The 15,844-nt window shown below is 38.4% G+C and overlaps 1 protein-coding gene across 1 annotated transcript in view; it reads right to left on the bottom strand.

The window, feature by feature from the left end:
• lnp1 (leukemia NUP98 fusion partner 1) overlaps positions 1-14,584 on the bottom strand; it is a 29,907-nt gene extending 15,323 nt beyond the window's left edge. Inside the window, exons 1-2 of the mRNA XM_004912249.3 lie at positions 14,167-14,584; positions 1,046-1,306 (exon numbers count right to left, since the gene is read on the bottom strand). Of these exons, the coding sequence (XP_004912306.1) occupies positions 1,046-1,306; positions 14,167-14,325 (420 nt within the window). The 5' untranslated portion in view covers positions 14,326-14,584. The remainder of the gene's footprint in view (positions 1-1,045; positions 1,307-14,166) is intronic.
• Between the last annotated feature and the right edge of the window lie 1,260 nt (positions 14,585-15,844).

Raw genomic sequence — 15,844 nt, 5'->3', positions numbered from 1 at the left:
TATTTATCAAAGTGTGAAATTCCTATGGGATTTTTAGAAGCGTATTGATCAATGGGTAAAAAATAAAGTTCACAATTTAATAAATACGCTTCTAAAAATCCTATAGGAAGGAACAGAATGTGGATGAATTTTTCTGTGCTGAGCTCTAATTTCACACTTTGATAAACAGACCCTAGTGCATTCTGCACAGAAGAGGGCACAGCAAGAAAACTCTGTGGGTAAAAAGTTGCTGCGAGAAAGTGCCCATGAAAAAACATCAATTGAGTTAAATATATTTGTTGAATTTTTGCCATTTTGTAAATTTTCCTGTGGTTTTGTGAAATTTTTGGTGAAGATCTGGGGCAGATTCACTCATGACTATTCAGGAGTTTCTCAGATCCCAGTCACAAACATAAAAAGCACAGATTTTAAGATGGCACACCAGACAAAATGTAAATAAGCAAGGGTGCTCACTATAGGAGACTAGCTGAACGTCTCCATATTAATAAATAATAATTACAATCCAACGGGCACTCCTTAGGAAAAATGCTAAACTTAATCAAAACCCATTTGACAAATCCAACGGCCCTTAGGGGCCTTTATCAGGGCCATTTGCCTTTTTTTTGGCATGTTCCCCTGACAAAGGCCATCAGGGACGAAACATGTTGGGTCTGTCAAATGGTTTTTGAATAAAACCCTGTGGATTGTATTTATTTACCAGTCACAGACATGCCTAAAGCCGTAACCATCTTTACCTTGAGAAAGTCACCCAACCCTTATGCCACTTTTTCTTACATACTATTTCTTACATACATGAAACCTCCCAGTAAACTTCAATTACAATTATGACTTACTACTGAAGTCACATCATTCCACAGTATGGAACCTGAAGAACAGGACATTTTGCAGGCATCTAAATAAAATGATCCATCCATTTAATCCACACCAATAGTTTGCTTCAAGGGAACCTAGAGGCAAGCTCCTACTGTGCTATACTGGACCTATTTTGATAAAATACTCATGGAAGACCCAATGCAAGACCATTTTAGACAAGTTCATGACTTACCAAAGACGTAGAGCGTTCACTTCTGAAACGCAGCTGTTTTTCAAAAGATTCAGAAAACTCTTGTATAGAATTTGACCGCTTTTTATGCCCATGGCTATCTGGAAGAGATCCGTCTACTGACGACACTTTACTTATTTTCATGTGGCTGTTGTGGTTTCTGACGTGATCTTCTCGAATCTCCTTGCCCCCTTTAAGGTAGACTGGAGACGGTGCTTTGGTCACTGATTGGAACCTTGTAGCACGCATTGCAGAAAGTTGAGCCTAGAATAGAAATAAAATGGACTTAGAGTTGAGGGACTTAGGACAACAAAGACAATTAGCCATATTCAATTCAGTGTTATCTCATGGTTTATAGTGGACAAGATTTAATTCAATGAGAAAAAACTTTTCTCCTAATTCACATTCCAGTTTTTCCCCATAGAATTCAATAGAGTTTTCATGTGATAAACCATGAGATATGTTTTTCTGGATTGAATTGCATCCCAAATTGAGGGGCGTGTTTACAAAGATTGGAAATAAATATCACTGGTGATTTTGCCAGTAGCAACCAATAAGATCTTTGCTTTTGGTTTCTAACTTGTAGGTGACGATTTAAATCAAATTGCTGATTGGTTGCTATAGGCAACATCACCAGTGATATTTATTTCCAATCTTAGTAAACACACCCCTGAATCTCAAATGTTATCTCAAAGTTAAGCATGTGAAAAATCATCGGTGAGATTCAATTCGAGGAGGAAAGACTTTTCTCCTAATTCTGTTCCAGTTTTTTTCCCATAGACTTCAGTGGAGTTTTAACATCATAAACTGTAAGATAAGTTTTCCAAATTGAATTGCATTTCATATTGAATCTCTTTTACGTAGTAAACCTTTTTCTCATCAAACTAAATCTGGTCTTTTATATGATAAACATTTTTTTATGCTGAATGGAGTCTGGCCCATTATCTGAAACATTTAGAACTGACCACAGTCGAAAGAACATTAAATTTATACTATTTCTTTATAAGTATAAAGTATTGAACGTTTTCACCTTGTCTGTCAAATCACAGGCAGAAACTGTTTTGACAGAAGAAGAAGGAACCAAAATAATGACTCTTTTTTAAATCTGTAGTTTAATAGATACAGCTTGGGATATCTATTTGCCATTACACAAAAATAGCTATAATTTTCCATCACAGTGTTTGTCCTAAATTCCTTCAGCTTAAGCGGGAAATGGCAAGTAACATATATTTGCAAATCTCCTAAGGATAAGGCAACTCCTTAATCCTCCTTATCACTCTCCATACTATCTAAATAAGTGGATTAGAACTTGATCAAAAAAGTCTGATGTAGGCAGTGCACCATGCAGCTGGCTGTACATACTCATGTATGGTTGATCATACTGCTTCAGTCTTAGCATGTATGTCAGCTCAGATTTCCAACAGAACTTTCAATTCCAATTAATAGGTCTATACTGAAAATTTCATCTGACACCAAAGTAATGAGCCACACCTCTCTTCCTAAATGGCTTGTTGGCCCAAACAAATAGAACAATAAAATGTGGTCAGTTGTACAGTATCCATTAATTTCCCCATGGGCCGGTTAGTAGAACACCCTTAAGGGTGAGTCAGTATTTAACAACCTGAGCCAGTAAATCAGACATTATATTAGGATACAGTATACAATTGTGGTGATTCTCATACAAAACAGGATTGTCCTGGACAATATGATTTTAGGTAAAATAAACTGTAAAAGAGGCCAGTGTAATGCTGTATTGGCTCATCAGTGTATGCAGGAAATCCAGGTGCACTTAACCTGGTGCATCAGCCATCAGAGCAGGAATTCAGTACAGGTATGGGATTTATCCAGAAACCGTTATCCAGAAAGGAACTTACAGGAAGGCCATCTCCCATAAACTCAATTTTAAACAAATAATTCACTTTTTTTTCAATTATTTCCTTTTTCTCTTTAAGAATAAAACAGTACCTTGTACTTGATACAAAACTGAGAAAAAAATGAATCCTTATTGGAGGCAAAACAATCCTGTTGGGTTTATTTAATGTTTAAATTATTTTTTAGTAGACTTAAGGTATAAAGATACAAATTACTGAAAGATCCCTTATCCAGAAAACCCCAGGTCCTGAGCATTCTGGATAACAGGTCCCATACCTGTAATAGGTCTGTTACCTGTATAAAGTCAATAGGGGGCAAAAGCCTCAGTGCAGGGTGGGTATTATTGATCGCAGTGTGCCAAACTCAATACTACTTTTGACTGGATGCACCTAATGTAAATGTATTCCAAAATATAAATGGGAAATGCTCATGTTCAGCCTAACTATGTCAGTTAAAGGGATAATCACATATTAGTCAGGCATTATTGTTCTAAAAGGGAACAGTGGGCACGGATTTGTTCAGAAATGTGATCACCAGGTGCTCATCACAAAGAACACGGATTACAGTGTAGGCTTTGGTAGCCAAATAATAGATAAGATGTCTGTGTCATTACTAAATCACTTTCCTTTATGTTACCCTCTAGTATCAACTCTTCCTAGCTTTATTGAACTGGAGAGAATTAATGTTGGCTCAGAGGTTTTTATATCAAACAAAAACATTATGTTTATAATCTTCTTGGTGAAATCTAATTATATTATGCTAGAAACGACAGGTGTCTAAAATGAGATATATTTTATCAAGAAAGAACATTATGAGGACATATCTTATAATAAAGAAGGATAGTTTTGTCCAAGTATGTGTATGTGTTTGCCTGTTATAGGGGGTAGCATTTTTAACAGAATAATATTCTACAATGGAAAAATAAGGGTGTGTGAAATAATAAATACAAAAAAGCAAGCAAAATATTGTAAAGAATGTATTATGTTAGCAACGAAATGCAATATTTCAGGACCTCACATGAGGCCTAACTAAGGCACCCCACTAATGATATCAGCCACACGTACATGCTGATTATGTTATAGCTTGGGTACACTCACCATGTTCCCTTCCCCATGCTGACATCAGGCACAAATACACACACAACAGAAAGCTGCAGCCTGGGGCAGTCACTTCCACCCCAAAGTAAATGGGCCAGACCAGTAGCCTACATAGGCCTGTTGTGCTGGGAGTTGGAAGTGCACCGTTGTGCAATAAAAGTACCAATTTAAGCACATCCATTACTGAGACATAAATGTAGCTTAAGCTGTTACAATAAAAAGTGACAGTGGCTAATAAAAAATAAATAGCTTGCAAGATCTTATGGCATCGAGCCCCCCCCCACTATAAACAATTATTTCAACAATTAAGTTCAGCTTGAAAGGCAAACTATTGGCACATAGTGTACATTGTGTGTATGCTTCTGGGATTGTTGCATAGTTATATCGTTAATTTGGTTTAAAAAAATACAAAATTCCATCAAATTTAATTCCTCCAAATGCCTCCTACTGCATATATATATATATATATATAGACCTATCAATATATTTGCACACACACACATATATATATATAACATCATATAAAACTGCAGTCACGGTACTTTGTGAAAAAAGTGAAAAAGTGGTATTTTACTGACCTGACAGTGCCCTTTTATATGATGTTATATAGGTTTTTTATTCTGGCACCCAGGCTATTAGCTCATACAGGTATAGGACCTGTTATCCGGAAACCCTTTATCCAGAAAGTTCCAAATTACGGGAATGCCATCTCCCTTAGGCTCCATTTTAAACAAATGATTTTTATTTTTGGAAATTATTCCCCTTTTCTCTGTAATAATAAAATGGTTCCTTGTACTTGATCCTATTGGGTGTATTTAATGTTTAAATGTTTTTTTAGTAGACTTAAGATATGGAGACCAAATTATGGAAAGATCCATTATCCAAAAAACCTCAGGTCCCAAGCATTCTGGATAACAGATCCCATACCTGTACAAACATGTGCAAACTACATGGTGGGATATTATGCTTTCCAATCAGTTTTTACTTACGGTAAGTAAAAAAGAGCTACAAAAAGGCAAAATTATGTTTTCATCCCTTAAATTATTTTCACTACCAGTTCTATTAGTTTATGCTACCGTTCAAGAAGACTAGTGAGGGTAGTCACCAAGTGGTAAATATCCATTTAATAATGAATTCTTCCAAAAAGAATTAAAAGAATTTCTTCCAAAAAGCCATATGGAGATGAATAAGGGCAGTATAAGGAGCCTAATCTAGAAATAAATAAAACTGAATCTGGCATTCTGCTTTGCCAACCTTCAAAATGGACAGCTTTAAGGTTTCTCAGAAATATACCTAAAGTGTGTCATTAAATAGACATTATGATTCATACATTTAAATTTTACATAACTGGGAGCAAGTGTTTGCTAAGGTCAGCATCTTCTTAAATATAATCCTAAGTGCATAAGAGCTATACAATGCAGCTTACTTTGTTCCTTCATAAAAGCCGGTCATGTCATTAAGAGGCTTCAGGTTAAGAATTACTGTTAATTAACTCTACCTGCTCACTAATTAAGGCATGGGCCTTGTTTCCTGGAGGTGACTCAAGTCAACTCCTTGTTGCTCAGGGCACAATGTCCTGCACCAGAATTACAAGACAGAGACCCATTTTGCTAGATTAAGCCCTGTACTTACTACCTGACTTTGTCCATTAACCCAGACCAACTAATGAATTCTAATGCATTTTGAATAAGGAAATCAAACAATTTATTCTTAGTATTGAGTTACAGCACTAAATCTGTTACTCCATAGCAGATTGATTATCAATTCCACCCCTCACATTCACGGGCCAAATACTACTGTAAATTATTAAGTCACTGTAACTAGGAAGTTTTTGGTCAGGTTGGGGAGGCCAAGCAAATTCTTAAGAGGGCTACATGAGACACTCAAGCCTCTAGTGAAGTGGTTCCCAAACTGTGGGGCTCTCCTAGGGGGCTTAGAGTCCTGGCAGCAGAAGCTTAGCCTGTCTGCCAGCTGGGGAAATATTTGGGGACAAAGCTCTTCTAGATACACCTGAAACCCTAGGCTGATCAGTTAGGATGGGATTTGGAATAATGCTTATATTTTGTCCCACATATTCATGAGACCATAGATATTTCCTCATATTTGTAATGCTGTTATGAGATTCCAAGTGTTTGAAATGGCACCTGGATTACTTGGTCTTGCACTCCCCTCAGTATGCTCTAGAACCAAAGTTCATGTCATGTTGCAACCTTCACAATAAAGGTGTTTGCAGGCTAATACCATGTTATGTCAACAATTCTTCATCTTTATATGAATCAAACGTTGAACTTTCAAGGGGGGCTTGAGCTGAAAAAAAAACACCAACCACTGGCCTAGTAGGACTGCCCTGCAGTCAGATATTACATGTTTCCATTAAGCATAAAGAGAGCAAATCATTTCTGTATTCATTGTGCTTCTGATAAACATCACATTCATGATCAGGATACATCCACGGTATATCTTGAACTGTTACAACAGAGTTTATCCAATATAGAGACCTTATTTTAGTTCCAGCACTGTGTCAAATGGCAGTTTGCCCTAGCAACCCGGAACTGGTGAGAGAATGAAATTCTATCTCACAGATGTAAGTGGAGCACCACAAGATTTACAGATTATCCTCTTGCCCAAGTACAGTGATAAAAATATTACTGTATGTAATTTTTATACAGAAGGATTTAGGAGGCTGAGGACATGGCATTCTGTTACAAGATCTGGGATACACGACAGCTTAATAGAAATGACACAGGCAAAGCCTTTCAGGAGAAGATTACAGAAGTGCTTGTTGATGGCAGCATATCCATCACACTATGGGAATGTGTCAAATGCAAGGCTATTGTGTATCATATCCACTAAACCCATAAAATACTCAGATTATTTTCCACTCCGTGTGTTCTCCATGCCATGGGAAGCATTTATTGACCTTTAGGCTGGTCTTTCTTTAGGGCTAAATGCCAAATGCTTCACTCATTTGTATGACATTGGGTTGTGCATTAGACACACCTTTATATAAATGTTTCTCTAGCGGACATATTAAGAGAATAATGTATAATTAAACTCCTATTGTAGTGTTTGTCCACTCGTTGATCCGATCAATCCCTACTGTAAATCTAAAGTTTAAAGGGGTGGTTCACCTACAGATTAAAAGGATTCTGTCACGGGAAAACTTTTTTTTTTTTAAATCCAGCAGTTAATAGCGCTCCTACAAAAAATCTGAAATCTGTTTTTCAAAAGAGTCAACAGATTTTTTTAAGTTTCATTTTTGAAATTTGAAGTGGGGCTAGCCATATTCTTAGTTTTTCCATGTGCCCTCAGTCATGTAACCTGTGCTTTGATAAACTTTAGTCACACTTTACTGTTGCGCTGCAATTTGGAGTGATATCACACCCTCCCTTTTCCCCAGCAACTGAATAGCAGAACAATGGGAAGGTAGTGAGATAGCAGCTCCCTGACACCTGTATAGCTAAAAATGATCCCATGCCTATCCTAGTGGTAGGTATCAGAATGGCACTCAACATTAAAAATCCAAGTCTGACTCATGACTCCTCCAGTTACATGAGAGCAGGAGAAACATTAGGTTACCAGAAAGCAGTTCTAATGTGTAGCGCTGGCTCCTTCTAAAAGCTCTGACTCAGGCACAATGCACTGAGATGGCGCCTACACACCAATATTACAGCTAAAAATACATTTATTGGTTCATACTTTTTATTACTTATCCTTTTATTTAGGCCCTTTTTTAGTCATATTCATGTCTCTCTTTCGAAGCAGTGCCTGGTTGCTACGTTAAATTAGACCCTAGCTACCACATACCTTCTGAAATTCCAAACTGGAGAGCTGCCGCACAAAAAGCTAAATAATTTAAATACCGCAAATCAGAAAAAATTAAGACAAATTGCAATTTGTCTCAGAATAGTATTTTCTACATCATACTAACCAGTACTTCTCAATCAATGAATTGGGACTCAAAGCAGCACTGTCCTTATGCTGTGTAGGGTGGGTCTCCATGAATAAATGTAAATGTCTTTCTTCAATAGACAATGGTAATTAAGATCTAATGAAAACAGTTAAAAAATACTGCTATAAACCATTTGATACTGTACAATCTGATCCATGTATTTGACCTAATGGCTGCCGAGGCTTCTCTAGCTCTGTTACCTGCCAAGAATGGGTATCAGTAGATGTGACTTTCAGCTTGGACAGGATCTCCTGAACTTTATCCAACAATGCTTATCATTGTCAGCACCCAAGTCTCACTTATTTGAGAGATTACAGGGCAAGGGTCCAAAACTTTTATTTATTTATAACGGGACAACTTGGCCACTTGGGGATACTGTTTCATTAGAGTGTAATACATCACACGCAATCTTTAAAAAAATTGAAAAAGGAAAGAAAGTCCACAGAATACTCTGAGTGCCAATTAATTATATGAATTGTCTTTTTGTTCTACTTCTATTTCTTTTGATTTTTCTGCCAAATTCTTCAACCTGGGACATATGGAGTGAATCTAGGTTTCTGTTTCCCCTAGATAAGGCAAGTTCATGTTGTGTGATCCCCACGTGAGCATATTTGTATCCCAGTACTTTTATTAAGTAGGATTATTTTGGCTCTAGTAAGCATTAATTATATCTTAATTGGGATCAAGTACAAGGTACTGTTTTATTATTACAGAGAAAAAGGAAACCAAAAAATTTGAATTATTTAATTAAAATGGAGTCTATGGGAGATGACCCTTCCGTAATTTGGAACTTTCTGGATAAGGGCTTTCCGGATAAGGGATCCGATACCCATATTGCAAAAATGACCAGAGTTTACATTTATAATGCGTGTAACTTGGTGTTGGGCTTGGTGTTGGATCCAGACATCGTCTTGCAGTAGCATGTTGTGCAAATTGTGATATGGAATTTTGTGTGCTTAAATAAACATATAGAATAAGAAGTTTAGAAATGTGTGAGTATAGGGGAAAGAAAGAAAGGAAGAAGAAAATAGTGTTTGTTGAAGACAATTTGGGAGTTGTCTCTTGCTATCACTAAATGAAACAGATGGTAATAGTATATGATGGAGGTAAGCATGTGGTAATGGTCATATAGTGTGCATTGCAGGTCTTGCTTTCCTTAGCGTCTTTATAGACATTTGTACTACCGTATATACTCGAGTATAAGCCGATCCGAATATAAGCCGAGGTACCTAATTTTACCTAAGAAAACTGGAAAAATGTACTGACTCGAGTATAAGCCCCTCAATGGTGCAGCATGAAAAGCATCCATATACCGGTATACAAAATCTTTAATCCCATAACTAAATATGGCACATATTAGTGTTAAATAGACTGGTAACAGTGATGTAGATCTGTAGATCGGTAGCATACACAATGAAATAGCAGACATGGATACATACAATACTATAGGGGTAATTTACCAAAAAGTATAAAAAGACAGGCATAAGCCCTTTGCACACTGAGCACATACAAATGCAGGTCTGATACACAGTAGCCATGTTTCCCAAGTGTAGGAGTCAGCTCACATAAATTATAATTTCACAGTATTAATCTTTAGTTTATATTTTTTCTCGCTCCTTTTCATGAATTTACATATGCTGTAAATGTGTTTGGTTCCATTTGGGAAGATTTTGTCACATACCACTCTGCAAACATATTGTTCAGTTGAAGCATTACAGTCCCTTTTTTTTTTATTTTTTTTTTATAAAACATAACCTCATTCGTTTCAACTGTAAAATACACAGCTTTCTAACTGATTCTCCTCATTTCCCAGGGGCTGCCTCCATATGCCATGTAATTCAAGCACATCGTATTGTACAAGACTTCTGTTTATGTACATCGTATTGCACATATACAGAAGTACATGTAACATTCAGCAATTACTCACTGTGTCCCATAATGTCAGCAGGCTACTGTAGGCTGACGAACGTTGGTGCTCCTAATGGCCGTGCCGCACGCTGTGTCTGTATGTGCAGCCGTGTGCTGCACATTATGTGTATAAGGCCGGCGAACGGCGCGATGCTCATAATGTCTATGAGGACGCCGAGCGACGCGATGCTCATAATGTCCCGCGCACGCCGCGTATACATGCCGATTAAGGCGCGCAACAACCGTATTGCCTGTAGTTTAAGTGCAATTACCGTATATACCCGAGTATAAGCCGATGTTTAATTTTTAAGCACATTTTTAGGGTTGAAAATCTCGGCTTATACTCGAGTATATACGGTATTTACTTATTAACATTAACTAAACATAATATACGACAATATAACAATATAGGCACAGCTTTAAACATGATATTAACCTAGACACTTTAAAATTATAATTGCAGTCACATATCCTGTTGTATTAAGTAGCAAAGTTTTGCATTAGCAGTGTGTAACAGGTTGATTGTCATGGCAGAATAGTTGTTGGGCAGATTTGGCTGATTAGACATAGTCTTGCGCAGTTCTGAGGGTTTCTTACATTGGTGTTACACACCATGTCAATAGTGCTTCCCTCTTCTCCTTTGAAGGGATATGCAGCTTGCATAGCTGGTGGTGGTGTCAGGTTTGGCTTAGTTGGTGGTACCAATGACCTTTCTGTAGGGGAACTTCGTCTTCCAAAGGGGTTGTGTTCCTGTGCCAAAAGTAGTGATAACAGTGTGTGGAAAGTGTATTTGTCTGGGGTTAGAAGCTTGTCATAAATCAATTTCATCATGTGAGATTCCACAATCCTCTGGCTTAATCAAGCTAATGGCGGTATTGCTTAAAGTTGTTACCTTTCTTAACATAGTAGGATAGAGATTATTGATAGTTAACTTTACAAATGAGTTGGGTTTTTCTTCCACAGTCCATTTCTCATTCACTGCTATGGCAGCTCTCCATGGCATGCTGTGATCATTCTGGTCATGTATCTCTATTGCCAGGCTTTGGTTTACCTTTAAAGGAATACTGTCATAGGAAAACATGTTTTTTTCAAAACGCATCAGTTAATAGAGCTTCTCAAGCAGAATCCTGCATTGAAATCTGTTTTTCAAAAACATACATTTTTTTATATCTAATTTTGAAATTTCACATAGGGCTAGCCATATTCTTCATTTCCAGGGTGCCACAGCCATGTGACTTGTGCTCTGGTAAATTTGGTCACACTTTACTGCTGCAAAACAAGTTGAAGTGATATTAACCCCCTTCCAGCAGAACAATAGGAAGGGAGCAATATAGCAGCTCCCAGTAGATATCAGAATAGCACTCAATAGTAAGAAATCCAAGTCTGGCTTGGGACTCCTCCAGTTACATGGGAGTAGGAGAAACAATAGGTTACCTGAAAGCAGTTCTAATGTGTAGCGCTGGCTCCTTCTGAAAACTCAGACTCAGGCACAATGCACTGAGATGGCGCCTACGTACCAATATTACAGCTAAAAAAAACATTTGTTGGTTCTAGAATAAAATTTTAAATGGTAGAGTGAATTATTTGCTATGTAAACAGTGTAATTTATTAATAAAAAGTACAACATAAAAATGATGACAGTATCCCTTTAAGTTCTCCCTGAACACGTATTAGTCCATCCATTTGTTCTCTATACAGGGACACAGCAGCTACAGCTTGCAGGTCGTGGATGACTAGCTCTGTTTGTAACAGTAAAATGTGTTTCTTGAGTTCCTCCCATGTAGTCATGGAGCATTGCGATACCTCCGATCCAGAGTGAAAGTTCGGTATTCCTTTTATGCATTTTGTAAGTCTGCTCCAGAGAGTTGATAGGAAGTCATTTAGATAAGCTTCCAATATACTTGCTATTTGTCTCACAGTCACTGATGCATGTGGGAGAAGAGGATTAAGAGTTTTGTCTCATATAGTTCTGCTGAAAGGATTGAAGGAGGAGGCCTCTGGCGCCATCTTGGACAGTCATGTTGTGGCCAGTAATGTACTTCTGACTGCCATTCTGGGGTGATTAGAAGAGTATAGTATGGGGGATTTCACTCTTCTTCCCTTTTGGGTCACAATCAGGCTCCTATCAGATCTCAAAAGGCTGCAGGGCGGTATACAGATCACCAAGAGCTCTATGCAGCACATCTCACCCTGACGGCTGCTCAAACTGGAAGCCAATGACCGCAATTTTAGTGCAAAATTTTTTGATTTCTTAAACTATGTTAAAGAAGAAGGAAAGGTACAATCACTGAGGGGTGCCATAAGGTTATGCACTCCCCAATGGTTGCAGTCACTTACCTTATACCTCGGGCTGGTGCTCCTTTTAGGAGAAAACCACACCAGCCCTTGGTAGCTGCAAGACAGCAATCTTCTTCCTTCTTCTGTCTTTGTACCGCTTGCACATGTGCAGTGGAGTGAAAAGAAAAACTTTACCAAGAAAGTCAGTATTTTCACCCTGCTGTACATGTGCCGGCACTGGGATTCAGAAGAACAATGACAGAAGAAAAAGGATTGCTCCCTCGCAGCTCCCCCCGGGCTGATGCAGTTTTCTTCTAACGGGAGCACCAGCCTGGGGTATAAGGTAAGTGATTACAATCACATCTTCTACTTGGAGTAGGGTTCTTTGTGGGATACCACAGGGCTGTGTATTGGGTCCACTTTTAATCTGTTAATTGACTTGGGGGTGGGCAATGTAAGTAAAGTATCTGTTTGCATGTGATACAAAACTATGCAGGGCAATTAATACAGCCCAGGATGTGGCAACCGTGCAGTGGGATCTGGACAAAATGGCAATCTGGATAGTTAAGTGGTAGATGAAATTCAGTGTTGATAAATATGAGGTCATGCACCAGGGATTTAAAAAATTCCCGTAATGGGACTACATTAGGCAAACACATGATGGAAAAGGGCCTGGGGTAATTGTGGATGATAAACTTGGCTGTAGCAAGCAATGCCAGCCAGTAGCAGCAAGGGCAAACAAGGTTTTGAGCTGTATTAAAAGGGACATAGATTCTTGGGAGGAGAGGGTCATCATCCTTTCCATTTATAAAGCACTGGAAAGGTCCCATCTAGAATATACTGTGCAGTTTTGGTCTCCAGTGCTCAGATGGGATATTACTGAATCAGAAAGTCCAAAAAAGGGCAACTAAGCTGGTAAAGGGCATGGAATTCTCAGTTATGAAGAAAGACTGGCCAAGTTGGGTCTGTTTACACTGGAGAAGAGGCACTTAAGGAGGGATATTATAACTATGTATAAATATATAATATAAATATATAATATATAATATACAATAAACTCTCTGATGCTTTATTCACTAGTAGGTCCTTCCAGCAGACACACAGGCATCCATATGGATTTGAAGAGAGGAGGTTTCATTATAATTCTTTTAAAGGATTTTTTTTTTCAGCCAGAGCTGTGACATTGTGGTTGTACAGGCAGATACATTAGGAAAGTATTTGTTTCCCCTCTGAGGCAAGCTGAAGAGGCTTCAGATGGAGTTTCTAACCTTCCTCTAGCTCAACTATCAGTTAGGCAGGTTTCATTTAGACCAAAAGATTGAACTCCATGGACATGTGTCTTTTTTCAAATTAAATTATATATTACAATGTAAAGTGACCGGGGGCACAGAATCCCTGTATCTACTGCATAGGATAACAGTGGTTTTGTGTTCAAGTTTAATGTGGTCTTTATTGGGCAGAGGGAAAAATATGCAGCATATTTAGTATAAAAGTGTGCCAGGGTACCTCTTAAGTACGTTACTGCTCCCTTTGGTTACAAGTAAGTCAGAAATGGAAATTGGCTACAGAATCCCCAACAAAAGTTGTTTATAGGAATGAAAGTCCCTTAAGAACTGCAGAATGATATCAGACTGGATACTGACCCAGTTTTGCTATATTGTTATCTGCAATACATCTTTTGCGCATATAAATGTGTAGCCAGAATGGGACAATGCTCTTTAACACTACTAAGGGACAAATCATTACTAGAAGGAATGCTCTGATTTGGTTGACACATGTTTATAAGTGTATATATATTGTAGTTACACCACTGAGCATTAAATGGGAATTTGAGAGTTAAATGAATTTTTGGTATGTTGCATGTGGGTGTAATCTAAACAACTTTTGCAACTTAACTTTTTTCTGTGGTTTTAGAATGATTTTCCACACTATTTCTTGTTATAGTGATTAAATGTAAATTTCCGCTGTATGTATGCATACCCTTATAATGCAAAGTACCCATGGGATATAGGACTTACCGGGCAAGGAAGGGATGCCCTTCTTTCAGATAGGGCACGAGACTGCCGCCTTCTTGCATTCCTTTCATATCTCTCCGCATCTTCTACCCCACTGTGGCCCCAAAAGCTACTCATCCACTTAGCAAACATTATATCATCATCATCCTCTTCGTATTCCATTTTCAGCAAGCCCAAGCGCGCAATCTTGCAGCCGTAGGAGGTAGAAAAAGAAGGAGAAGTTGGGGAAGTGTCACTGCTCAGTGCAAGAGCTGATCTGCTCGCTAGTAAAAGGTTTAGATTTCTAACCACCCCCTCTTAAGCTGACTTTAAGGAAGAAAAAAACACACACACACAGCTAGAGCCACGGTCTTTATATAAGCCAATCCCTTGTAATCTATTTATCAGAGGGGCAGGGAGAGGCCTTTTAATCTTTCCATTACATTGATGCCAAAGTCACACAGCCTAAAGGGTGCTAGCTGCTGTGCATGGTCCAGCTTCCCTGCTGCCCACTGCATCTAAGTGTCAATAACTGTCAAGCTGAGCAGATACAAACATGCCTTTAAGGTACAGTATGTGCTATGATTTACACACACGCACAAAGAGAAAAAAAAAGCTGTAACTGTGAAAATTGGAATGGACATATTGACAATTGCCAGAAACTGGCAGACTTGTTAAAGAGGTTTAACAGGCACAAACGTTACGGGGGTAGCTCCTAAATAAAACTGCATGGCAAATGGACTCCATGCTGATAGGTGGCTCAGCTTCCTTTTTTTTGTTGTACTGAGATTATTTATATAACTGATAACCCTCCTGCAACTCTCCAACTGTTGCACTGAGACTCCCAGCAATCCCAGTTGACAGGGGATAATCCAAAATTGTAGCTCAGCAAATGCCTGAATGCTGGTGGATGGTCATAAGTGAGATATGGTGTGCAAGTGGGCATGATCCCTCTTTATGGAGTCCTACAACAACTGCTGTTTAAGAATACTGATTATATTATCACCACTATACACTGTATTTATCTCTTAAGTAGTCTCTTTATTTGCCATGGCTGATTATGTACAAGGGCCCCAAAAGTTGGCACTTCTCTTTGAAGAGGACATAATCCTCCTTCAGTAAGTTAGTACTTGATGGTAGGTCTCCTTATTTGCCATGGCTGATGTATAATGGCATGCATGCACACGAGGGGCCCCCACCACTGTTCCCTCTAAGCTGGGCACTTATGTGCAAACACAAATTTTGTGTCAGGGAACGTAATAAATTGTGGTGCGGACAAGGAATTATATGTGAAAACACACTGTTTTGTATTTATTCTGACCTGTGCACACCATTTTTTAAAAGTGCTCACAATACAGATATTTTGCTCATACAGCCTAGAAGAAATTAGAGGGAACATTGCCTACCACGTGTCTTAGAGGAGGACATAATCTGGCTGTGGTAGGTCTGAACTCCATGTTAGGTATACTATCATATAAATTGATACTGGCATGCCCCCCGATCCATGGTGCACAGTTTTGGTTTTTTTTCACAAATCTATGCAAGAAGCACTATAGCCACTTAAGTCTGCAGCACCAGAGGCTACTGTATTCGGTCTCTTTCTGCTGCCCCCTCACGTCTTGCAGCCCTGCCCATACACATATATTTCATGGAAAAAATGCTTCCACTGGATACCCTTAGTTAAATCACTTTATTTTACTTA

This window comes from Xenopus tropicalis, chromosome 2 (genome assembly GCF_000004195.4).
Source record: "Xenopus tropicalis strain Nigerian chromosome 2, UCB_Xtro_10.0, whole genome shotgun sequence".
Lineage (NCBI taxonomy): Eukaryota > Metazoa > Chordata > Amphibia > Anura > Pipidae > Xenopus > Xenopus tropicalis.
The sequence above is the reverse complement of the archived record's forward strand: the minus strand, read 5'-3'. Positions and strand labels throughout refer to the sequence as shown.